The sequence below is a fragment of the Bubalus kerabau genome, chromosome 22 (assembly GCF_029407905.1).
Source record: "Bubalus kerabau isolate K-KA32 ecotype Philippines breed swamp buffalo chromosome 22, PCC_UOA_SB_1v2, whole genome shotgun sequence".
Taxonomy (NCBI): Eukaryota; Metazoa; Chordata; class Mammalia; order Artiodactyla; family Bovidae; genus Bubalus; species Bubalus kerabau.
This window is the reverse complement of record NC_073645.1, coordinates 10,159,802-10,186,776: the sequence shown is the minus strand read 5'-3', so window position 1 is coordinate 10,186,776 and position 26,975 is coordinate 10,159,802. Positions and strand designations below refer to the sequence as shown.

Genomic DNA, 26,975 nt, shown 5'->3' with positions numbered 1-26,975 from the left:
TTACCCACTGACCTTGCTGAGGAAGAAAAGGAATTTTTTTTCATTACTAAGAAAAGGGACTGTTATTTCTCTTTACCATGCTAGGTCCCCTCTCTGTCTTATATGCATACATATATACATACATATGCATACATTTATATATATTAATTATTGCTTATTACTGATTGCATTTGACTTGAAGTCAGTATGACTGCCAGCCCCTTATGTTCTTCTATATCTAGACGCTGGGTGTGTGACCAAGGCTGTTTTTTGGTGGATAGTACATTGTCGCCAGCCATTTATTGAATGAGCAGCTTATTATTTTCTGATTAGCCCTTAAACTCTAACCTTAAGACAAAATATGATTTCTTGAGAGCAGTATTTAACTATAGCATTGATAAAATATAACCAAGTTTATTTCTTAGTTACATTAAGAGTTGCAAATAACTTCAAATATTAATTGTACTTCAAGGAAATGGTACGAATATGAGTTTACCTTTAATCAGGAGTCTGTGCTTTCAAGTGAGGCGTCATCATAACTTACTCACCAGGGGCAGCACTATCAAGTCTCTATAGATGCCTTAATACCTTGTCCTGTTTTCGTGGGGCTCAGGAACTGGTTATGTCATTTGAGGGTTTTGCTTCTAAGATGACTTGACTTATTTACATACTTTCTCCTGGATTTAGAAAGAAAAAAAAAACAAAAAAATGTCTCTCTCCTGTTTCTGTAGCTTCTGTCCACTATGTCCATTATGTTCCAACCTCCTTCTTTTACCCTAAAAGAAGGGTGTATGCTTCATATTGTTTGGGCAGAATAGAATCCTAAGCTCCTAGAAAGGACAGCACCATAGGAAGCAAAACTAAGTCCCCTGCCTTTTGATTTCCCTCCTGGTGGCTCCAGGCAGGTCTGTTTGCTTACCTCAAACTGTAGCATTTTTGGCGTCCTTCCTTGAGAAGACATCAGCACTTTTCCTGCATGTGGGTTGGTAGCTGTCAGTAACTGTGGGTGGTTGAGTGAGAAAGCAGATGAGACGGGTTGTTATAAAAAGTTAAATTGGGAGAAGCATGTTTGAGTTGTGAGCAAAGATAGAAGTAAACACTTTAGTAAATAGATCCAGAATGTAAAGATCATGATCAACCATAGCAGCAATAGGTTTATATTTTCTTCTTTTCTCTCTCAACAGTCTTCCCATTTTTAGTTGTGGATTAAAATTATTATCAACTATTAACAATTACTCATATATTATTTGGAAAACTAAGGGTTTCGTATATAGCAATATTATTATACAACCTGGTGTCTTTTTGTAAATGTAGACTCTAAAAGACTATTTAAAATGCATCCCTATGAGCTAAGGGACTTCCCAGGTGGCACTAGGGGTAAAGAACCTGCCTGCCAATGCAGGAGACATGAGTCATAGGTTCCATCCCCGGGTCAGGAAGATGGGGGCATGGCAACCCACTCCAGTATTCTTGCCCGGAGAATCCCATGGACAGAGGAGCCTGGCAAGCTGCAGTCCATCGGGTCACAAAGAGTTGGACATAACTGAAGCAACTTACCATGCACTCACACATACCTACTACCTAAAAGAGGGCCACGTGAATCCAAGCTGTTGTTACAATGCCATGCTTTGTACCAAGTACTTTCTAGATAATTGCTCGTTCAACCCCCACAATAACCTTCTGAGGACTTTTTGATAGATGAGGAAACCAAAGCGCATAGTTATCTAAATAGTTTTCTAGATAGGCTAGATCATGTGCCCAGGCTTTTACAGCAAGTTAGAGATAAATATGATTCCAGACAGTATGACTAAGAGAAATAGTTTATTCTTGAAAGTTATAGCTTATTTTTCTACACTTAGAATAAATGTTTTATTCCCCCAAAGGAAACATTTTGTTAATTTCACCAGCAGCCAAATATTTCTAACTTTTCTTGCCCTGTCAGCTGGCTGTCAGTTTTGTAAAGAAATGCAGCATAAAACTGACAGGAAGAAACTCTGAAATCTATAACCACATGGCAGCATATTGAAAAATTCTCACAAAAGCTTGTTTTGCCATTTACTGGATAGCACTAAAACCAGCTGCCAGGGGCACCGGGGAGTTAATAGACACCATTTAGCTAATATATTATTTTGCCAAGAAAATTCATTGTGCTGAATTCTTTTCTAATCTTTTGTGGCTGCTTACTTATAAAAACAGAGTGCCTAGAAACTAAATTTTTTCACAGGGGGAAAGTAAAACAGAGATGGCTGTTAATTTAAGCTTTGACATTGCAAATGTCACTCTGAAGAAAGACATATATGTGGAATAAGATATATAGGAATACTTAAAGTGGAAGTTTAAAAGGCTTTATTTGTTAATGGGCTACTGAAATGGATCGAATATTTTGTAGCTTTAAAATTAGGATGATGAATATGAAAGTGTTTTACAGACTCTAAAACATTATGTGTACCTTTGGCATGTATGGGCTTATGTAAATGCAAGTGATTATGTTTGGTGTGTTAGTATCTGGTCAGAGTAGTATTTGTGCAGTACAACAATATTCTTATGTAGCTTCCAGTGTCTCCTTAGGAAAAAACACCCAAATGTTATTTAGAATTCCACATTTTATTTAGAATCTGAAAGACAGCCACTTAAATAGATATTTGTACTTTGTTATTTTTATTTCTTCTACTTATATGCTACTGCTAAGTCGCTTCAGTCGTGTCCGACTCTTGCGACCCCATAAATGGCAACCCACCAGACTCCCCCGTCCTTGGGATTCTCCAGGTAAGAACACTGGAGTGGGGAGCCATTTCCTTCTCCATCTTCTTATATAGTGCTTATTATATAGGATGTTTGGATTTCTTCTCACAGAGAAAGAGTGGCTAGAACCCTCATGCATACACCGTGAAAGAGCATGGGTTATCCTTAAACAATGACCCTCAAGCACGTAGAAGACTAAAGCACATTCAGGGCAAAGGGAGTAAGATGGAAAAAGAGGGCAATCAAAAGGAGTAGGGTTTTGGAACTTCCCTGGTGGTCTAGTGGTTAGGACACCATGCTTCCAGTGCAAGAGATATGGGTTCAAACCCTGGTCAGGGAACTCAGATCCCACATATTGCAGGGTTTGGCCAAAAAAGAAAAATGAATAGGGTTTTAGAAGAGAAAGGGGTCTCTCGTCTTTTGAAAGACAAAAGAAAGATTTCTTAGAAGGCAAAGGAATCACAGAGAAAGGTGGACAGAAGGATGTGCTGCATGCTGTGAGTGAAATGTCTGTGTCCTGCAGTACGTACCACCTATTTCAAGAATGGCAGATATAATGACCGTGATGATGACTCCTTTCTGTACTCTGAAGAACACTGAACCATCCTGATCATAATTATTACTTGGATCGGAAGTTCTGAAGTGTTGGGAAGTATCATTCATTGTAATCATAAATTACATGCTAGAAACATATGTTACCAATGAATTAGATGAATTATTATAGTTATGTATTATAAAATATATATTCTTTAATAGAATTCTATGCAACTATTATACAAATGAGGAACATGTATATGTGTACTTAAAAAATATTCAGCTGTAGCTATGTTTTAGTGAAAAAGAACAGTTATAGTATGTCCCCATTTGTTTTGTTTTTTTTTTTACTTCTCTCCCTGCAGTGGGATGTGTATACATATATGGGATGTTATATTTGTGTGTTTAATAAGGCATTTCTCAAAAGATGTCTAAGAAACAAAAAAATTGCAATTTTCTATGACTAAGAGGACTAGGGATTAGGATAATAGAGATGTTTATTAAAGGTTTTTTTTTTTTTTTTTTAATGTGTTGAATTTCATGTACCTGGTACTCTTCATCCCCTTCTTTGACAAAAACATTCCATTAGGTACAATTTAGAGTTACGTTTTCTCCTGTTTGTCAAGCTTCATAGGTAAATTGACAAATTTAAAAAGATTCTCAAATTAGCATGCATTAGCAATCTCTAGTGATTGTAGGAGCTTGCTATAGTACAGATTACCTGGGTCCCCACCAGGAAGGTTAAATCAAAAACTTTGGACATAGACTTCTGGAATTTGCATTTGAATTGAATATCTGGAACCAAGCCCTTGGGAGGTCTATAGACATCACTTGTAAAAAAATTATTTTTTATTGAAGTGTAATTGATTTATAACATTATGTTTTAGGTGTATAGCAGTGATTCAGTTATACGTATATCTTATTTTTTTCAGATTATTTTTCCATATAAGTTATTACAAAATACTGAGTATACATTAGGTCCTTGATGGCTATCTATTTTATCTATAGTAGTGTCTATCTGTTATTCCCAAATTCCTAATTTATCCCTCCCCCACACCTTTCCTTTTGATAACTGTAACTTTGTTTTCTAAGTCTGTGATAGACTTCACTTTGACACATAATCTATTTGAGTACATGGAAGGCATGTGCTCATGTGGAGGGCATTTATGTGTCCTAAAATGTAATTGCTCTATGGAGTGAGTGTTTCAGTCATCCACCAGGCTCGTCAGTCCATGGAATTCTCCAGGCAAAAATACTGGAGTGGGTAGCCGTTCCCTTCTTCAGGGGATCTTCCCAACCCAGAGATCAAACCTGGACCTCCCGCATTGCAGGCAGATTCTTTACCATCTGAGCTACCAGAGAAGTCCAAAATGTAATTGTTCCATGGAGTTAGTGTTTCAATAGGCTAGAGACATAAATTTACAGTGACCACATTAGAAAAAGCATGTTAAAATAACAATTATTATCTTTATTGTTACTATTATTAGATCTTCTATCCAGTTGACTTCCTTTCATTTAAAGGGAAAGAGCTGTCACCCTTGAGTTCAAAGTCTCACCTGGATATGTCTTGCTTTGTCTCTGAGGGGATGACATAAGGAGCCCTGAAATGGTAAATCAGAGAGAATTTTTGAAACTTCTCTTAGAAAATATGGTAATGTGCATATTACCTTTAATGATAATCAGTGAAAATATAGATTTTTTTTTAATATGTGCTATGTGACTTTTCCTTTCCCAGGCCTTTGCAATCTTATTATTAGGCAATTTGAGTCTTGGAAGCTCACATCTACTGGAATTACTAGGGTGCCAAACCACTGCATCTCCTCTTCCCAAACCTCCCTTTCCAGGAAGGCGTAGGCTTCGCCTTGTGAATGTCAAGCATGTCTCTTCATAACTGTCCTATATTCCTTGGTTTGCAGCCTAATGGGCGTTAATCACTACTTCTCCTGGTGTAATGAGACACTTCTTTTTTTTTTCCATTTTTTCTTCTACCACCTGCTGCAGATACTGCATGCTTCTTGGCAGTTCTTATCTCCCACGCCCATGGAGAGCAGGTGAGGATTTACCTTCCATACGTAATAAAAAATCGTTATGTTATCAATTAGAAACCTAGCTCTTCTAGTTATCCATGGTTTCTGGTAATTGTCCTCGAAGATATGAAAGGCTTCATTTTCTTGTCAAATGTAACATTCTCTACCATTTTCAAACCCATTTTTCTTTTTTTTAAATGTATTTATTTTAATGGGAGGCTAATTACTTTACAATATTATAGTGGTTTTTGCCATACATTGCCATGAATCAGCCATGGGTGTACATGTGTTCTCCATCCTGAATCTCCCTCCCCATCCCATCCCTCAGGGTCATCCCAGTGCACCAGCCCTGGGCACCCTGTCTCATGCATCAAACCTGGACTGGTGATCTGTTTCATCAAACCCATCTTTCTAATCTAAGACAAGGTATCTGGACATTCAGGTACCCCAAAATTTCTGTGAAGTCTTTGGTGTTCTAGGACTTAACCATCAGCCCCAAATCTGTTAGATATTTTGCTTGGGATGTCTCTTGGAAACAGGTTTCCAGGTCACTTACTATGATAAGCCAGCATCCCAAGACTAAGCATATAGATGAGCCTCCCTGGTTTACAGGACCTTACTGTAATAGGATGTATTGAAACAAATGAAGCATGTGTTTCCATGTAATTGCTGTCATTCTCTGGGTTGCCAAGGCAACAAGCACTATGTGAACTATTAGAATCAGTATGGATATAGCCGTTGACTTGTTAATACTTAAACTATGCATTAAGCAGCAAGCTGTTCTCTTTGCTTACCTAGTTTTGTACTTTTTCTTCTTTAAAAGGACAAGTGATGCTCTCCCAGTTTCATGGGAAGCATATTTAATAAGATAGTGCTCATTAAACAGAATGGATCTGCTCCAGAAAAGCTGCCTATATACTGAATTCTGTTTTCCCATTGATGTCCATTATAAAAATGGAATTATTATTGTGTGATTTTTGTTATTGTTTCTCATAAAGTATCATTTATAGTTAATAATACAACAAGCTTAAAAATAACCTGTAGATAAAGGAAGCCTTATATTTTATAGGAGCATTCAGTTTAGTTCAGTCGCTCAGTCGTGTCCGACTCTTTGCGACCCCATGAATCGCAGCACACCAGGCCTCCCTGTCCATCACCAACTCCCGGAGTTCACTCAGACTCAAGTCCATCGAGTCGGTGATGCCATCCAGCCATCTCATCCTCTGTCATCCCCTTCTCCTGCCCCCAGTCCCTCTAAATAGCAATGTGGAAATGCAGGATTTCTCAGGTTGTTTTTCTTGTTTGCTCCAATAGGTGAAGGAGTCAAAGAGGGAAAAAGCAATCCTTGAGAAGAATCCTAATTAATCAAATTGCTGGTTTTGTATTTTTCTCTTTTAAATCTTCTAAAGTAGAAGAGTTCAAAGTTCTGTTTTGTTGCTCAGATCCTAGGATGTTTCATTAGGAATGAATAGGCTGAAAGTAAGTTAAAAGGAAAAGACATGGTCAAATACCAACCAACCAATAAATAACATATTGTGGCAATCTTTTTGCAGTTTACACATTTACATATATCAAATATGCTGTACACCTTAACCTAATGCAATGTTATATGTCAACTGTATCTTAATAAAACTGAGAAAAGAATAGGAATTTATTTTTTAAAAACAAATCAATAACTGCCATTCAGATTATAGCAATTACTCATTTGCAAACCATGACACAATGCAGACTGAAAGCATCCTGTGAATTTAAAGTTTTGTATGTGGTACATAATAAAATAAATACTTGGTTATTAACTATGAATAGCACATCGAAACATTTGTCTTGTGACTGAGAATCTTCCTTTGAGGAGCTTATTTTTTGCAAGTAAAAATGCAAAAATGTTGTCTAATTATTTTTTGATTAACCTGCCTCATACCATATTTGGCACTGATAATTCCATCCTAGAACTGGTCAACCCATTGGCCACCTTCAAGGAACTATGTGCCTGGTATGAAAGCTAGAAAGTAAGCAAGTACTACTCACAAAATATGATGACCACCAGAACATGAGAAGTTCAGGGCACTATTATTATTATCGGTTCTTAGAAGTATCACCAAAAAAAACCCCAAACATTCCTGACAGTAAGATGCTGAGACTTGAAGTATGGGTAGGAGTTTACTATTATAATTATTGATATTTAGAGATGAGATCAAGACTATTACAGACAGTGAGAAAGAAAGTTGTGGAGCCCAGAGCCAGATACAAACAGAGCATTGCAAGTAGGCAAGGGCACCTCCCAGATAATATTCTGATAGTGATGGATGAGTCCGTTAATAACCCACCACACTAGTGATAGGAGCTGGGAAATGCCGGGTCTTCATCAGTGTGATTGTTAAGCATCCTTCTACTGCTACTATATCCCTTAAGAAGATTAGTACTAAATTTGTACTCACAAATCACATGGATTTAAGATGGAATTAAAAGTAGTGTTTTATTACCTGATTTCTGGTTTCCTCTCTCTGTTGACTTCCCCTGAAGTAAAGGTAGGGTGGTTTTTATTCATAACATTCCTTTCTGTAAAGTATGAAAATCTGGGCAGGATTGGGAGCAGAGAAGAGGGAGTAGCAGGCGATGTGAACACATTGGTGGGCCGTAGGATTTCAACTGGTTCTTCATGAAAGTGCCCTCAGGGCAATGTGCCTTGGTCTGAAAATAGAGCAGATTTAGGCCTAAAATAACTGGAGAAGCAGATGGAAGGGAAATAATAGGCATTCCCTTGCCTTTCGGCCCGCCTCCTCTAACACCTTTTGTCTTGTTTCTGTTCCTGTGATCCATAAACTCTAAGTAAGCTTTGCAATAGTTTGTCAGCAGTGGCCGAAGATTGGGAAGGCCAAGTACAGGGTTTGTCAAATTAGGGAGGGGATATAGAGCAGAGAGGATAGCTAATTACTTTTTAAAACAGGTCACTGTGCTGATATAATATAGATGCAGATTTGTTGACAGTTCCCTAAATCAGAGTATGTGATTTGTGATCCTTAGGGAAGAAGGAAAACCTCTTTAGAAATGAAAGAATAATGAGCCTGTGATCAATAGCATGGACAGCAAATTATAAGCCTTAGAAATGTAAGTCTTCCTCACCTCCTGACTTGATTATTAATGTTTTTCTAATTCTGCCTTCTGTCTCAAGCCTTTTAGTCTTCCCCTTCACTCATTTGTTTTTGTATATTTTCATCAAGCATTTATCATCTTTTGAGTGCTCAATTGTGTTCTACTTTTTGTGGCACCCCATGGACTATAGCCCACCAGGCTCTTCTCTCCATTGGATCGTTCAGGCAAGAAATACTGGAGCAGGTTGCCATCTCCTCCTCCAGGGGACCTTCCTGACAGGGATCAAACCTGCATCTGTGGCATCTCTCACACCGGCAGGTGGATTCTTTACCGCTACCTCCACCTGGGAAGCTTATCATCTCTTATGCCCTACATATTCTGAGTGCTGAGTACAGTGAAATGAAGTTCCTGTTCTCACCCAGTTTACATTCTCGTGGGAGGGAGTGGAGGGAACAAGGATCCAACTGCTACGTTAGAGTGATAATAGTAATTTCCAATTATGATGAGTGTTACCAAAAGAGTATGAATGAGTATAAATGATTCATTATTTTTTAGCAGGTAATTAGGAGAGGCTGCTCTGAGAAGGTGGCTTTTAAGCTGAGACAGGAATGCAAAGATCAGAGATAAAAGTGTTCCTGGCAGAGACCAGTTAGTTTAAAATCTCAACATAGGGACAGAGGAACAATATGACGAGTTCAAGCAAAGACTCTTGTAGGTATGATCTGTGGGCTGGAAGGGAGGGACAGGGAGTCGTCTGAGACAAGGTCACAAACTAAGTATGCAAATAGGTTTTGTCAGAGAGGTAAGGAGTTTGGATTTTATTTTAATGTAATAGAAAGCTACAGAGACATTTTAAGCAAATAAGTAATAACAGTATCTGTTTTTAAAACCATATTATATAATAGATATTCATGAATCCATAATTAAATAAATGATTGAATAAATAGGTAAATAGGGGAGAAAGGACAAATATTTCTTACAGGTAAATTCCGAACAATAAATGTAGATCTTTCCTCCTCTGGATAGTGGAACTTAATTCTTCTCTTAAGCAGGGGAAGATTTAGTGAGTTGCTTCAAATGAATAGAGTATGGAAAAGGAAAAATAGTATTTGGAATAATGAATCTCAGCAGACACCACCACAACCAAGTAATGAAGGTTAACGTGACCAGATATGAGTTATATGAATGTCATGTACTGTTATAGGTTGAATCTGTGTCCCACCAAAATTTATTAGTTGAAAACCTAATGGTGTGAGGAGGTTATTAGGAAATTGAGAAGAGCCCTCATGAATGGGATGTGTGCCTTTATCAAAGACATTCTGAGATCTCTGGTCCCTTTTGCAATCTGAAGCTCAGAAGAGGGCCCTCACCCAATCATGTTGGCACCCTGATCTTAAACCTCCTGCCTCCAGTACTATGAAAAACAAAATCCTGTTGTTTATTAGCTACCCAATCTGTGGTATTTTGTTTTACTGTCCTGTACAGAAGAGAGTTCCAGAAAAAAAAATCTATTTCTGCTTTATTGACTATGCCAAAGCCTTTGACTGTGTGGATCACAATAAACTGTAGAAAATTCTGAAAGAGATGGGAATACCAGACTACCTGACCTGCCTCTTGAGAAACCTATATGCAGGTCAGGAAGTAACAGTTAGAACTGGACATGGAACAACAGACTGGTTCCAAATAGGAAAAGGAGTTCGTCAAGGCTGTATATTGTCACCCTGCTTATTTAACTTATATGCAGAATACATCATGAGAAACGCTAGGCTGGAAGAAGCACAGGCTGGAATCAAGACTGCTGGGAGAAATATCAATAACCTCAGATATGCAGATGACACCACCCTTATGGCAGAAAGTGAAGAGGAACTAAAAAGCCTCTTGATGAAAGTGAAAGAGGAGAGTGAAAAAGTTGGCTTAAAGCTCAACATTCAGAAAACGAAGATCATGGCATCCGGTCCCACCACTTCATGGCAAATAGATGGGGAAACAGTGGAAACAGTGTCAGACTTTATTTTTTGGGGCTTCAAAATCACTGCAGGTGGTAATTGCAGCCATAAAATTAAAAGATGCTTGCTCCTTGGAATGAAAGTTATGACCAACCTAGACAGCATATTGAAAAGCGGAGACATTACTTTGCCAACCAAGGTCCATCTAGTCAAGGCTATGTTTTTTCCAGTGGTCATGTATGGATGTGAGAGTTGGACTGTGAAGAAAGCTGAGCACCGAAGAATTGATGCTTTTGAACTGTGGTGTTGGAGAAAACTCTTGAGAGTCCCTTGAACTGCAAGGAGATCCAACCAGTCCATTCTAAAGGAGATCAGTCCTGGGTGTTCTTTGGAAGGACTGATGGTAAAGCTGAAACTTCAATACTTTGGCCACTTCATTGGAAAAAACTCTGATGTTGGGAGGGATTGGGGGCAGGAGGAGAAGGGGACAACAGAGGGTGAGATGGCTGGATGGCATCACGGACTCGATGGACTTGAGTTTGAATGAACTCCGGGAGCTGGTGATGGACAGGGAGGCCTGGCGTGCTGTGATTCATGGGGTCGCAAAGAGTCAGACACGACTGAGCGACTGAACTGAACTGAACTGAACTGAACTGACTAAGACATTACTCTAAACACAATAGGATGAGAAGGATATTTCACTTCTGGTAACCATCTCTTAAATTTATAAAGACAAGAAAATATCAAACAAACCTAAATTGAGGAGCATTATATAAAATACCTGACCAGTGCTTCTCAAAACTGTTAAGGTCATGAAAAATCAAAGACTGAGAAGCTGTCACAGATTGAACAAGACTATGGAGAAACAACTAAATGCACCATTGTATTCTGGATTGAATCTTGAGACAGAAAACGGGTATTATTGGAAAAACCGATACATCTGAATAAAGTTTGATGTTTAATTAATAGGAATGTACCAGTTTCTCAGTTTTGATAAACATACCATGATGATGTAAGATGTTAACATTGGAAAAGTGGATGGAGGTTTTATAGGAACTCTCTGTACCATCTTTATAACTCTTCAGTAAATCTAGAATTATTCTTAAAAAAGTAGTAAAGAAAAAGAAACCATAAAAAAAAAAAAAGAAAAAGAAACCATGAATTCTAGTTTCTCTGTGATGAATAGCTTAAGGCTGGGGTACTAGAGTAGAAGCAGGGACAGCAGTGAGGACCAGAGCTACCGGATGTTCTAGGTGAGAGATGGTGGTGATCAGGCCAAGGAGGCTCGTGTTGGAGATGTAGAGAAGGACATATACTTGGTGGTGTTTGGGAGTGGCCAAGAGAGGATGAGAAGGGGGAGGGAAGAAAAAGATAGTGTAGTAGGAGTTATTTCCCTGAAAGAGAGATATGATACCGATTGTCATTTTTAGAAATATTTGTTAGCTTTCCCTGAAAATATGAAACCAAAGTCTTCTTCCCGATGGACAAGACCCTCCATAATTCAATCTGTGTGTGTGTGAGTGTGCACACGTGTGCACAATATTCAGTTATGTCTGACTCTTTGCAACTCCATGGATTATTGCATCAGTCTCCTCTGTGTGTAGGATTTTGCAGTCAAGAATACTGGAATGAATTACCATTTCCTCCTCCAGGGGATATTTCTGACCTAAGAATAATACCCAGGACTCTTGTGTCTCCCTCCTTATAGTTTTTATGTCTTACACATTGTATCTTCTGCACACAGACACCTGTCCTTAGTGTTCCAGTAACAAGTCTTCTCAGATTGCTGGAGTTCATTTTCCAGCTCTTTTAAAACACCAGAATATATGCATGTTGTATTATGAGATGATAATAATGATAATTATAATAGCAAAAAATTATTGTTTTAATACTGTGCCATAGCCGGTGATAAGAGCTTTACCCTTATCATAACATTGGCTGTCAGCAATAGTCTTATGGAGAGAGTGCTTTTCATTCCCTCATCTGTACTTGGAAGTGCTGATTCTCCAGCGTGGGATGGTTATGTAATTTACTGTCCAAACTGAAAAGAGGGCACTATTGACACTCTGGGACAACAAGTGTAAGCCAGAGCTGTTCAGGGGAAACGAAGACATGTGACCCCACGGGTTGGTGTGAAGAGTCATTTGCCAAAGTTCATACAGCTAGCAGGTGACACAGAAGAGCTTTCAAACTGTGAATTATTCTTGTTCCAAAATCAATGTTCTTAATAGTTATGTCAGTACTCTCTTGGTGCTAGATTGTGAAATCGGGTAAGTGACTTGATCTCTCTGAGCTGTGCATGCGTGTGCTAAGTCACTCCAGTCCTGTCGGACTCTATGTGACCTATGGACTGTAGCTCACCAGGTTCCTCTGTCCGTGGGTATTCTCTTCCTTATCAATAAAAATGGTGTTGGTGAGGCATGAAAGTTCAATGAGACAATTACTAACGTACCTCACAAGGGTGATGACTCAGTAAATGAGGGTGGGTAGAGTTCGTGGCTTAAATAGAATCATATTCTTGAGCCCTAATTAGCATTCAGCACAGCATTTTGCTGGCAGGTGGTGCTTGCTTCTGTATAAATACTACTTCAGTGTGCTCTAGGACTTCAAGATCGAGAATAAGGTTGATGGGCCAAAAGGGTGATCAGGAACTACGTCGAATCCAAGTGAATCTGGGGGAGTGTTTCCCAATAACGAGACCCCTCCCCCACTTCTCACAGTTGTTTCAGAGACAGAGCCAAGACCAGGAAAAAAACGGATGGGGAAGTGCTGTGGAAATTGATACCGTTTGCCTCAAGAAACAGCAGCTCACTTTGGATCCGTCGCCGCAAGTGCAGCACAAGGTGTCAGGAAGCTGTCTTCAGTGCACTGGCGCATGAGCCTTACCCCTCTCTCACCATCCGCTGCCAGTTGAATTAAGGCATCATTTTTTCCCTAAATATTTTAACCTACTCATTCAATTCAGTTCAGTTCAGTTCAGTCGCTCAGTCGTGTCCGACGCTTTGCGACCCCATGAATCGCAGCACGCCAGGCCTCCCTGTCCATCACCAGCTCCCGGAGTTCACTCAGACTCACGTCCATCGAGTCAGTGACGCCATCCAGCCATCTCATCCTCTGTCGATCCCTTCTCCTCCTGCCCCCAACCCCTCCCATAGATAGTAGAAGCTGTTGTTAGCATTACCAGTGGTGTTTTCTTGTGTTATCGGGTTGTCCATTTGTGAAATCCCAACTCATATCTGTTAACCACAGATGCTTTACTGAATCTGCTCTCAAACTGTATAATCTGACATGATGCATTTTCTCCAGGGGCTACCTTTGCCATTTTCAATAAAGTAGTTTAGCTGTAAGCATGGATTTTTTACCTTACCTTCTTCAGGGCAAGATTATACTTTAGACTTTTCATGTCACTACAAGTAATAACATTAAATTATTCATGAAATGGCTTTCAGTTATGGATGTTTGCCATCAAAATTCTTTTCCAAAAATCTTTTATATGATTTTTTATTATTAGAATCCAAACTGTGTACCATTCATTTTCTGTAATGTTTGCAAGATAATGTACCTGGTTCTTCCATTGGTAAGAAGAATGTAAAACACAATACCTGCCTGCCCTTAAGGAATTTACTCCATAATAATATTCAGTTTTATAGTATATTCAAAAGCAGAGACATTACTTTGCCAACAAAGATCTAGACTATAGTCAAGGCTATGGTTTTTCCTGTGGTCATGTATGGATGTGAGAGTTGGACTGTGAAGAAAGCTGACCACCGAAGAATTGATGCTTTTGAACTGTGATATTGGAGAAGACTCTTAGAGTCCCTTGGACTGCAAGGAGATCCAACCAATCCATTCTAAAGGAGATCAGTCCTGGGTGTTCATTGGAAGGACTGATGGTAAAGCTGAAACTCCAGTACTTTGGCCACCACATGCGAAGAGCTGACTCATTGGAAAGACTCTGATGCTGGGAGGGATTGGGGGCAGGAGGAGGAGGGGATGACAGAGGATGAGATGGCTGGATGGCATCACCAACTCGATGGACATGAGTTTGAGTGAACTCCAGGAGTTGGTGATGGACAGGGAGGCCTGGCGTGCTGCAATTCATGGGGTCACAAAGAGTTGGACATGGCTGAGCAACTGACCTGAACTGAAAACTTATTAAATATCTACTGTTTAATAGGTATTTTACATGGCATACTTTATAGCTTGGGATCTATATGAATATACAACAATATATAACAAACAATATATAACAAACTTGGGATCTATATCAATATATCTGTTTTACATATTATTACATCTCCATTGAGAGTCACAAAAATGTTCTACCTCTACCTCAAAGAAGACATTTAAATCCAGGCTACGTTTTGGTTCCAGAACAAATATTCTTTTTTTTAATTGTTTATTTATTTATGAGACTGCATCAGGTCTTAGTTTTTACACGTGTGATCTTTGTTGGGGTGGGCAGGCTCAGTAATTGTGGCCTGGGGGGTTTAGTTGCCCCATTGCATGTGGGGTCTCAGTTCTCCAACCTGGGATCAAACCCACTTCTGCTGCACTGGAAGGTAGATTCTTGTCCACCAGGGAAGTCCCCCAGAGCAAATATTCTGTATGGAAAATTTTAGTTTGTTTTCATGGAGCAAGTGACGTGATATGAGAAAATATGTATGTGTGGATTCAGCTCTAGAATTTTATCTACACTATTCCAATGTTGATAGTCGAGGGTTGTAAAACATTCATAGACATGATAGAGTTATATCTCACTTATTTCTTTGTCTGCTGCTGCTGCTAAGTCACTTCAGTCGTGTCCAACTCTGCAACCCCATGGACTGCAGCCTACCAGGCTCCTCCATCCATGGGATTTTCCAGACAAGGGTGCCATTGCCTTCTCCGTATTTCTTTGTCTAAGATTGTTTTAATGTTAAATCTCAATCTCACATAGAGTTAATTCATGTTAAGTAAGCAAGTAGAAGGGGTTACCCAAAAGACCACATCCTGTTGTTCAAACAGCCCTTGATTTAGAAGTTGCTTCTTTCATGAAAATGATAGCTTCAGGTTTTGACTCTTTTATCTTCTTTTGGTGTTGAGGGAAATAAAACTTAACTTGCTAAAGTGGATGTTTAGTTTAATGTGTTGTTTTATCTATATAAGGTAGATACCTCAAGGTGTTATAATAAACCTGATGAATTGAACTGGAAGTTAATTGTAGAGAAGATCAGGTGCATGTCAGTCTAACAGACTTTAATGAGTTGAACTAAGGTTCTCTTGACATTAATGTTTTGCTTTGGCAGGCTATACTCATTAGTTTTAGGAACTTCTGTTACTTGAGTGAAGCCCAGACCTTCCTCAGTTCAGTTCAGTTCAGTCGCTGAGTTGTGTCCGACTCTTTGCGACCCCATGAATCGCAGCACTCCAGGCCTCCCTGTCCATCACCAACTCCCTGAGTTCACTCACATCCATCGAGTCGGTGATGCCATCCAGCCATCTCATCCTCTCTCGTCCCCTTCTCCTCCTGCCCCCAATCCCTCCCAGATGAAGGTAAAGACAATGCCTCGAATCTCTATCCTACTTTTTAACTCATAGCTTAGGATAAGAGCTCAATGGGTTGGTAGCTGGCTGTAAGATTTATGTAGCCTAGTAGAGTAATTGAACTAAGGGTAAATGGCTATTTTTTAAACCTGTATTATTGCCTTTGAAATTAAGAGTTTCAAAGGAGTTGTTCTATTTTAATGTACTGAGACCTAAAAGAGTATCTATTAATATCTGTGCATTGATGCCATGGCCCAATTTGAACCTTAATTCTGTGAAGCCCATGTGCCCTCAGAGATAAATGGTTCTCTCCAAATTGCTGTATGTAACAAAAAGGAAAAGCAGACATGATAGCTTGTCTACTCTGCAGTTTTAAAGTCTTGCTTTGATGAGTAGCTGACTTTTATCCTATTTCAAAAATATTACCTTTGGAGTCTAAAACTTAAACTACAAAGAAGGAAAAGAGATCATATTTATAAAAAAAATTATCTTTCATATTTAATATAGCACACTTCACCTGGGAAACTTTATATAGAATCTACAGGATGCTAGTCATAGATCACTCAGAAGTACATAAAATTAGGGATTTCCTTTCACCTTCTGTTGAGAGAAAGTGCTAAATATTTGAATCAATGTTTTCCTTTGTACATGGGCCCACTAAATATTGCCTATAACACTCCCCAAGTTATTTTAAAAATAAGCTTCAAAATAATGGACTGGAAGATGCTATAAATCTATGGAAACTACATTTTAAGTAAAAAATATACCTTGCAAAAATATGTTTGATGTCCAAAAAGGTAGAATTATTCTGTTTTATATACACATTATGCTTTGTGCTGACATAATCTTTATTATATCTACTCAGCAACTGTGGAGCTTTGTCAGGAGAACTTGCTGCAAAAGGGTGATACCTACTACATGTTCATCATGCTTTCTTCCCAGCTCCTAAAACTGTTTAGGAATGGTGCCTCAGACAAGATTGAAGAAGGAAAGGAACAATCAGGCAGTGGCCACCTCCAGTGTCAGGAGTAAAATAAGGAGTAGAAAGAAAAAAGGATATAATCCTAAATGTTGCACAGAAAACTCTATTTGCATCAATACATTTTTGGTTCTACTTTTAGGCTTAATAACTTAAGTTACTGAATAAAGTAAAATTGTAATTTTTCTTTCCTTGGTTGACTACTACCTGGTGAAATTTAAATACAAGCTGAGGAATGACTTGATGTTGGCATTTTAAGAGAAAAGGGAGCAGTGATGACTGAAGACGCCAGTCTATAGAGCATCAACTACAGATTATATACTTTACATATATCGGTTCATTTAATATTACTATGACTTTGCCACGTAGATTATATCCCCATTTTGCAAAAAGCAGAGAGAGAGATTAAGAGCAGTTAAATGTTTTATACAAGATTAAAGAGCTTTTAAGAGGTGAAATCAGATTCAAACTAATTCTCTCTAATTCTAAAATCTCTACATTTTCTGCTATATTACTGTAACTCGAAATAACCCATAGACTCAGTAATCTGATCTGTTACAATTCAGTGTTACTGAATTAATTAAATTCAATGTTTTTCCTGTCAATAGTAGTGAATAAATGTTATTCTTCATTGGAGTCTTATTTGGTTCCTAAATTGAGGATTGTGTTCACAAAGCCTAGCTAGCTGGCTTTGGCAAATGCTTGCTTGCCCTTGTATTCATCTTTCCATCTCATAAAAGCTGAGAAAATGCTGACAGCATGTGGCTAAAAATTATTTCCCTTCATCCTTTTCTTTATAAATTGCTGTTTATTTAGCCCTATGATGCATTATATAATTCTATTCTCTAGCTGCTTTCTTTTAATGCACTATCGATAAACCGATGAGAGTATATTTCTTGAGTAAACAGAAAGTTCTTTTAAGTGATCACCTCTGGAAATATGCTATTTACAATAAACAACAACAAAATTCTGTTGGGCATTTTCTGAATCAAAAGGATAAACAGAAAATCCCCGCCCTGAAAGAGTTCACAGGCTATCAAAGCAGGAAGGAAGGAATCTATGACTTCACAGAAGAGCTATCTCATATGATTGTTATAAAGATTAAATGAGGGCCTTCACTTGTGGTCCAGTGGCTAAGGCCCTACACTGTCAGTGTGGGGGGCCAGGAAACCAGAGAGCTTCCCAGGTGTCTCGGTGGTAAAATTGCTTGCCAATTCAGAAGATGCAGGCAACGTGAGTTCAGTCCCTGGGTTAAGAAGATCCCCTGGAATAGGAAATGGCAACCCATTCCAATATTCTTTCTTGGGAAATCCCTTGGACAATGGAACCTGGCATCTGTCTACAGTCCATGGGGTTGCAAAGAGTTGGACATGACTGAGCACGCATGCACAGGGAACTAGATCTGAATGCCACAACTGAGACCAAACCAGCCAAATAATTAGATTCAAAAAAAAGATTAAATGAGTTATTGTAGGGAATATATCTGAAACAATGCTTGACATACAGAAAGTGCTGTGTAAGCACTAGGTATTATTACAAAGTGACAAAAAAAAAAAAAAAAAAGAGTGCTGTGGGCATGGAACACAAGAGTGGGAAAGGCAATTTCTAGAAGCTTTGGTGTACTTTCAGTTCATCCACTCAGAGTTGATGCCCCATAGTGACAGGGCAGAAAGGGTTGTCAGTGGGCCACAAGTGAGCATACGGGCAAAGATGAGACTGACTATTTTCCAAATCTGAAGTCTAGCTAAATATATTATACCTTGGAATTGTGTAAGGCTTTTTTTTTTTCTTCGCCCTTTTAGAATTAAAAATCTCTTAGAAAACAATTTCATTTCCTTCTAAAACCAAGCTATGATAATCTGTAATTTGGCATAGAAATAAAATAGCAGGGGAAAACATTTTTCCCAAGCAGTAACAACACACCTTGCTTCACATATGTTCCCAAAGACAAACAGCAACGTGGAAAGATGCCTCTGTGTTGAGAAAGTCACAGTTTAAACTGTTGGATTGCAGCTAGGCACGTGTGACACTGTCCTCTTGTCCAGTGTGATGGAACCTCTTCAGCTTCTTTTATTTTTCTTTATGTCAGGTACATTTTAGTGCACGCCCCTGTTCAAAGTTTGGCTAGAACAGAAGGAAAGAAGTTCCAAGGTAAAACCAGAATAGGCAATTCAAACATTCTACCAGGATTCATTATCCCTAGTGGTGGAGTGAAAAGATGCCTTGCCTTTCATTTACGAAACACTTTATCTGAATAAAAAAATAACCTAAAAGCCTCTGGCAAGGATGAGATAAACTGAGAAGCAAAAGGCCCAGATAATTCAAACTACATCATCAACTATTGAAAAGGAGAACTGGCAGTGTTCTCAAATACCCACAGAGTCCTCTTTTAAAGAGAAAAAAAAAAGTGTATGAAACTTTAATTTTTAGAGCAGCTTTAGATTACTAGAACAACTGAGAGGAAGGTACAGAGATTTCCTATATTCTTCCTGCTCCTCACATGTATATTCTCCCCATTATCAGCATCTCCCTCCACAGTGGTGGGCTTCCCTGGTGGTTCAGTGGTAAAGAATCCACTTGCCAGTGCAGGAGGTGTGGGTTCGATCCCTGAGTCAGAAAGATACCCTGGAGAAAGAAATGGCTACCCACTCCAGTATACTTGCCTAGGAATTCCCATGGACAGAGAGAGCCTGGTGGACCACAGTCCATAGGGTTGCAAAAGAGTCAGACTGGCCTGAGTGGCTAAACAACAAACAATCATAGTGGTACATTGCTTACAGTGGGTGAACTTTACATTGGACATGCCATTATCACCTAAAATCCGTGGTTACAGGGTTCATTCTTGGTTTTGCATACCATATGCTTTTAGACAATTAGAGTCTCTTGTTTAAGAGAGCTCACTGCTTTTGTGGTGAAAATGCAGGTGAAGAGGCTTGATTTTCATGAGGTGATGTTCCAGAAGCTGTGGCAAGGGTGTGCTTCAGGCAAGGGCACAGACCTTCAACCCAGAGCAATAGCGGTACAATTCCTGGAGTCTGCAGCCTTTGTGCTGCCATTCTGGCTTAATGACTTTTACTGTTTAATATATTACAAAGACTTTGGACTTCAAAAATAATGAAGTGCAAACATGAATGACAATTGTAACATGTATTTTTACTGATGATTGAGAAGAAAGGGACTACACGTCACATATTTTAGATTTTGACCTTTACAGAGAGTTACTTTACCCATGTGAAGTGAAAATGGAGAAAAATGCAGCTTTGGAGAAGTTTGTTTGTTTGTTTGACTTAGCTGCTTTTAAGAATTCATATGCTAAGTGTCCTTTACTGAAATTATGTATTGCAGTAGATTAAACTGGTGGCTTTCAAACTTGTTGGCTATAACCCTTAATGAATATGACTTCCCCGGTGGCTCAGATGGTAAAGCGTCTGCCTACAATGCCGTAGACCTGGGTTTGATCCCTGGGTGGGGAAGATCCTCTGGAGAAGGAAACAGCAACCCACTCCAGTACTCTTGCCTGGAAAATCCTATGGGCAGAGGAGCCTGGTAGTCTACAGTCCATGGGGTCGCAAAGAGTCAGACACGACCGAGCAAGTTCACTTTCACTTTCTTTCTTAATGAATATATATATATTTTTTAATATTGCAGTCCATTAAATTGTTGTTCAGTCGCTAAGTTGCACCTGACTCTTTGCAACCCTGTGAGCTGCAGCATGCCAGGCTTCCCTGTCCTTCAGTACCTCTTGGAGTTTGCTCAAGCTCATGTCCATTGAGTTGGTGATGCCATCCAACCATCTCATCCTCTCTTGACCCCTTCTTCTCCTGCCCTCAACCTTTCCCAGCATCAGGGGCTTTTCCAACGAGTCAGCTCTTTGAAAAGTATAGACATATTTATTTGAAACAAACTTATTGTTCCTATTTTAGTTTTGATCACAATCCATGTAACTCCCAGTTTGGACAAAAACAAAGTAGATAAAAACTTCTTATGCCTTTGCCCATAAGGCAACATTTTTAAACAGGAAAAATTAAACCCGTGTTTAAATTTAAAAGGGTAAATAAATATATTATCAAGAACACACAATGTACTTCATCTTTTAAAAACTTTTGATAAAATTTATGTTGAGAACTAATAATTCAGTTGTTAATATGGAAGGAAATATTTCCAAATATTTCTAGATTAGAACCTGGAAACAAAGAAATAGGGTATTCCAAGTTAAAGGCTAAAATTTTAATTTTAAATGTTTTATAAATGATCTATACTAAATGGTATCCAGCAAACTTTTAACTTTAAAAATAAAAATTACAAAAAAAGCAAATTGTATCCACATTTTTATTATTTCCTCATACTTGATAGTTCTGGTAAAGTCTGTCTTCATAGATCTTGTTTGTAGAAATGTTTATTCAAACTAGAACATTTTAGTTAGGCCTGGAGAGGGAAGCCTAGGCTTGAGAGACTTTAGCAGTTAAGATTTTCAGAACTCTCAGTATTCAATTTTCTAGAAGTAGAGAATTAAGAGGAAAAAGGAAACTTTATGAAGCCCTTATATGAAAATGGATATTACTAAACATGTGTTAAAGTGTCTGTTCATAAATGCAACATGTGTGTACTTGCAACAGAAAATTGAATATATAAATTTCTAACCCAAAGAAGAAGTCTGGGTTGAAGATACAGATTCGGGACCATTCATTAATTAAGAGAGCAATAAATGGGTATAGAATAAGAATGCAACTCTTAGATTCACCCTTATCTAGCGATTGATAAAGAACTGGGACTCCATGATGATAAATAACATCAGAAGAATGGTTGGGGTGGGGGGTACAGAAAGGTGAGATTTTAAGGCAGTGAGGTATAAATTCCTTTTTACCATGGAAAAAATTCCTTTTTACCAAGGCATGATCAAATTCAGCAGATGTCTCATAGAAGTACTGAGGGAAAAAATCACTTTGATTTGGAAACCAGAAATTATTGGCAGTCTTAGTGAAAACAAATTCATTTAAATGATGCTGAAAGTTAGGTTTTACTGGGATGATAGCAAAATTGAGGCAAGAAGAATAAATATAATTTTCCACTAAGCCGCACCCACAGAATAATAGAATTTAAAATTTGTAAGATGTCATCTTAGCAGAAAGCATAAGAAATTTTGTTTTACTAGATAGGGGGTGATTTACCTGATTCATTATTCACAAAGAGCATAAATAAATTTATGACAAATTCTTGAATGCTGAAGGAAAGTCCTGGATGAGTATAGGATTTTTAAGCCATTGTATTGGGGAGGCAGATGCAGTATTCTACAGAGCTCTCCTTGGTGTCACTACTAAATAGACCAATAATCTAAGATTTATTATGACCTTATACATTGCTTTTTTACTTCTCCATATAGGATAGAGTTGAAAAAGCAAGTGAGTGATGAGTGATCACTGTATCTCCCTCAAGTGTCTTCAAGAGGTAGATTCTGGGCATCAAGAATCATTTTTGTTGAGAGTGATTTGATAAAAAGGATTCCAACAAGAGGCTTAGTAGAGGTTTTGGTCTTACAGGAACAGGGTATAGTAAACAAGTCGATACTGAGGTCAGCCGTGAGTGAATAGGTTGGTGTTGTAACGACCAAGGTGCCAGAAGTCATGAAGCTGTAATATTGATCCTGCATTTATTGCAATTTATATTTTGAGTACCTCAGGACCCTTAGTAAGTAAGTAACATTTTTTCTACTCTGTGTCCCCAAGGTTTTTTTTTTTGTTTTTGTTTTTGTTTTTTGTATTCTAAATTTTATTTTGTCTAATGGATTTCTTTTTTTTTAATTTACATGTATTTAGTTTAATTGGAGGCTAATTACTTTACAATATTGTATTGGTTTTGCCATATATCAACATGAATCTGCCACAGGTGTACACATGTTCCCCATCCTGACCCCCCTTCCCACCTCCCTCCCGTACCATCCATCTGGGTCATCCGAGTGCACCAGCCCCAAGCATCCTGTATCCTACATTGAACCTGGACTGGCGATTCGTTTCTTATATGATATTATACATGTTTCAATGCCATTCTCCCAAATCATCCTACCCTCTCCCTCTCCCACAGAGTCCAAAAGACTGTTCTATACATCTGTGTCTCTTTTGCTATCTCGCATACAGGGTTATCGTTACCGTCTTTCTAAATTCCATATGTATGCGTTAGTATACTGTATTGGTGTTTTTCTTTCTGGCTTACTTCACTCTGTATAATCGGATCCAGTTTCATCGAACTCATTAGAACTGATTCAAATGTATTCTTTTTAATGGCTGAGTAATACTCCATTGTGTATATGTACCACTGCTTTCTTATCCATTCATCTGCTGATGGACATCTAGGTTGCTTCCATGTCCTGGCTATTATAAACAGTGCTGCGATGAACATTGGGGTACACGTGTCTCTTTCTATTCTGGTTTCCTCGGTGTGTATGCCCAGCAGTGGGATTACTGGGTCATATGGCAGTTCTATTTCCAGTTTTTTAAGGAATCTCCACACTGTTCTCCATAGTGGCTGTACTAGTTTGCATTCCCACCAACAGTGTAAGAGGGTTCCCTTTCTCCACACCCTCTCCAGCATTTATTGCTTGTAGACTTTTGGATCGCGGCCATTCTGACTGGCATGAAATGGTACCTCATTGTGGTTTTGATTTGCATTTCTCTGATAATGAGTGATGCTGAGCATCTTTTCATGTGTTTGTTAGCCATCTGTATGTCTTCTTTGGAGAAATGTCTATTTAGTTCTTTGGCCCATTTTTTGATTGGGTCGTTTAGTTTTCAGGAATTGAGCTGCAGGAGTTGCTTGTATATTTTGAGATTAGTTGTTTGCCAGTTGCTTCATTTGCTATCATTTTCCCCCATTCTGAAGACTGTCTTTTCACCTTGCTTATAGTTTCCTTTGTTGTGCAGAAGCTTTTAATTTTAATTAGGTCCCATTTGTTTATTTTTGCTTTTATTTCCAGTATTCTGGGAGGTGGGTCATAGAGGATCCTCTGTGATTTATGTCGGAGAGTGTTTTGCCTATGTTCTCCTTATAGTTTCTGGTCTTATGTTTAGATCTTTAATCTATTTTGAGTTTATTTTTATGTATGGTGTTAGAAAGTGTTCTAGTTTCATTCTTCTGCACGTGGTTGACCAGTTTTCCCAGCACCACTTGTTAAAGAGATTGTCTTTTCTCCATTGTATATTCTTACCTCCTTTGTCAAAGATAAGGTGTCCATAGGTGCGTGGATTTATCTCTGGGCTTTCTATTTTGTTCCATTGATCTATATTTCTGTCTTTGTGCCAGTACCATACTGTCTTGATGACTGTGGCTTTGTAGTAGAGCCTGAAGTCAGGCAGGTTGGAAAAGAAGAAGTAAAACTCTCACTGTTTGCAGATGACATGATCCTCTACATAGAAAACCCTAAAGACTCCACCAGAAAATTTCTAGAGCTAATCAATGAATATAGTAAAGTTTCAGGATATAAAATCAACAAACAGAAATCCCGTGCATTCCTATACACTAATAATGAGAAAATAGAGAAATTAAGGAAACAATTCCATTCACCATTGCAACGAAAAGAATAATATACTTAGGAATAAATCTACCTAAAGAAACTAAAGACCTATATATAGAAAACTATAAAACACTGGTGAAAGAAATCAAAGAGGACAGTAATAGATGGAGAAATACACCATGTTCAGGGATTGGAAGAATCAATGTAGTGAAAATGAGTGTACTACCCAAAGCAATCTATAGATTCAGTGCAATCCCTATCAAGCTACGAATGGTATTTTTCACAGAGCTAGAACAAATAATTTCACAATTTGTATGGAAATACAAAAAACCTTGAATAGCCAAAACAATCTTGAGAAAGAAGAATGGAACTGGAGGAATCAACCCAGGTTTTAATGTACAGTGTTAATAACAGCTTCAGCATACCTAAGATTTAGAAAATACTAAAATTTTAGATTACTAATGAGCAAAAACCCAACATAAATTGTTATATGGCATTATTATCCTGTCCAAGCATTCTAATAAGCAAGAAGTTTCTATAACAGATTCCTCTGATCAACTATTTTAAAGTGTCTTGGCAAATTAAAAAAAAATTATTTCTATATAATAAAATCCTACTACTTGCATTTAAAACCCAAGATTCTGATCACCAGTTCCAATGTGTTAGGGGATTTTTCCCTCACCACCTGGAAGTTCTACAACACTGGCTGAGTGTCCTACCATTCAACTCAATTCTGATATTATCTACTAAGAGATAATTTTAGATCCCACAAATTAAGGACTCAGTCCCACAAGGTTGGATTTTCCAGGCAGCTCAGTGGTAAAGAATTTGCCTGTCAATGCAGGAGACGTGGGTTTGATCCCTGGGTTGGGAAGATCCCCTGGAGAAAGAAATGGCAATCCACTCCAATATTCTTGCCCGGGAAAATCCCATGGACGGAGGAGCCTGGCAGACTACAGTCCATGGGGTCACAAAAGAGTTGGACATGACTTAGAGACTAAACAAGGCAATGGCACCCCGCTCCAGTACTCTTGCCTGGAAAATCCCATGGACAGGGGAGCCTGGTGGGCCGCAGTCCATGAGGTGGCTAAGAGTTGGACACGGCTGAGCGACTTCACTTTCACTTTTCACTTTTGTGCATTGGAGAAGGAAAGGGCAACCCACTCCAGTGTTCGTGCCTGGAGAATCCCAGGGACGGGGGAGCCTGGTGGGCTGCCGTCTGTGGGGTCACACAGAGTCGGACACGACTGAAGTGACTTAGCAGCAGCAGCAGCAGCAGCAACCTAGTTTAGTCCCACCCTTAATTCAGATGCTATTTGCAAGCTCAGGTTACTACCCATGCTAATGACCAACTGGCTGTAGATCACAAGTTCTACAACCCCTCCTTTTGTTTGGTTAATATGCTGCAGTTTCCCACAGAACTTGAAACAGTTTACGTGCTTGATTGCCATCTTTGCCATGGTCAGTAACTCAGTTGTGTCCTGCTCTTTGAGCCTTATGCATTGTAGCCTCTGTCCATGGAATGGACATATGGAGTGGATTCCTCTGTCCATGGAATGTTACAGGTAAGAATACTACTGCTAAGTCTCTTCAGTCGTGTCCGACTCTGTGCGACCCCAGAGACGGCAGCCCACCAGGCTCCCCTGTCCCTGGGATTCTCCAGGCAAGAACACTGGAGTGGGTTGCCATTTCCTTCTCCAATGCATGAAAGTGAAAAGAGAAAGTGAAATCTCTCAGTCATGTCCGACCCTCAGCAACCCCATGGACTGCAGCCTACCAGGCTCCTCTGTCCATGGGATTTTCCAGGCAAGAGTACTGAAGTGGGGTGCCATTGCCTTCTCCAAGAATACTACAGTGGGTTGCTATTTCCTACCCCAGAGGATTTTCCCGACACAGGGATCAAACCTGTGTTGCTTGTGTCTCCTGCACTGGTAGGTGGATTCTTTACTTCTACACCACCTGGGAAGCCCCAACTTGCTTGACTATGGATTTATTATTATAGGATATAATTCAGGAATAGCCAGATGGGAGAGATGTATACATCAAAACATGGGGAAAGGTCACTGCCCTTCAGGTGCTATGCATTTTGGAATCTCTTAAATGTTCACCAACTCTGAAGTTCTCTGAACCTTGACCTTTTGAGATGTTATGGAGGCTGTGTACAGTGCCCATCTTCCCTCCCCAGTGGTTTGGGGGGGTGGGAGAGATGAGACTGAAAGTTCCTAACTTCCAATCACTAGGTTGGCTGCATTGTCAACCAGCCCCTGTCCTTGGGTGTGGTCCAAAAGCCACATAAGTAACATAACAAAAGACACCTTTATCTCTCTCATCATTTAGGAAATTCAAAGAGTTTTAGGAACTCTATCCCAGAAATCACAATACCACAAAAAGAAACCTGAAAATCATTTGTTTTCAGTGAATAACCATATATAACTAGTCAATCATGATTGGTCTAGTTTTATTTTCTGCCCTTATAACTCTTGGGGGAGATGAAGTGATACCATTAAAAAAATGTTAAAACGTGCTTTCTGGTTATGGCTTTGTACATATTTGGTGACTTGTTTAAAACATAATTAGAACTCGAAGCATACCCCTGGGTAATACTTGCCTTACTGGAGTTATTTACGTATGTTCTTCCTTTAAACTAT

General features: G+C 38.9%; 1 protein-coding gene across 28 annotated transcripts in view; it reads left to right on the top strand.

Annotated features, from left to right (window-relative positions):
- The window catches only part of PRKG1 (protein kinase cGMP-dependent 1), a 1,681,227-nt gene that overhangs the window by 1,084,907 nt on the left and 569,345 nt on the right, over positions 1-26,975 (top strand). The window contains exon 2 of one of the 28 annotated variants that reach the window (XM_055561128.1): positions 5,257-5,306. The exons of the other annotated variants lie outside the window; for them this stretch is intronic. Within the exon in view, the coding sequence (XP_055417103.1) occupies positions 5,264-5,306 (43 nt within the window). The 5' untranslated portion in view covers positions 5,257-5,263. The remainder of the gene's footprint in view (positions 1-5,256; positions 5,307-26,975) is intronic. 28 annotated transcript variants of the gene reach the window in all.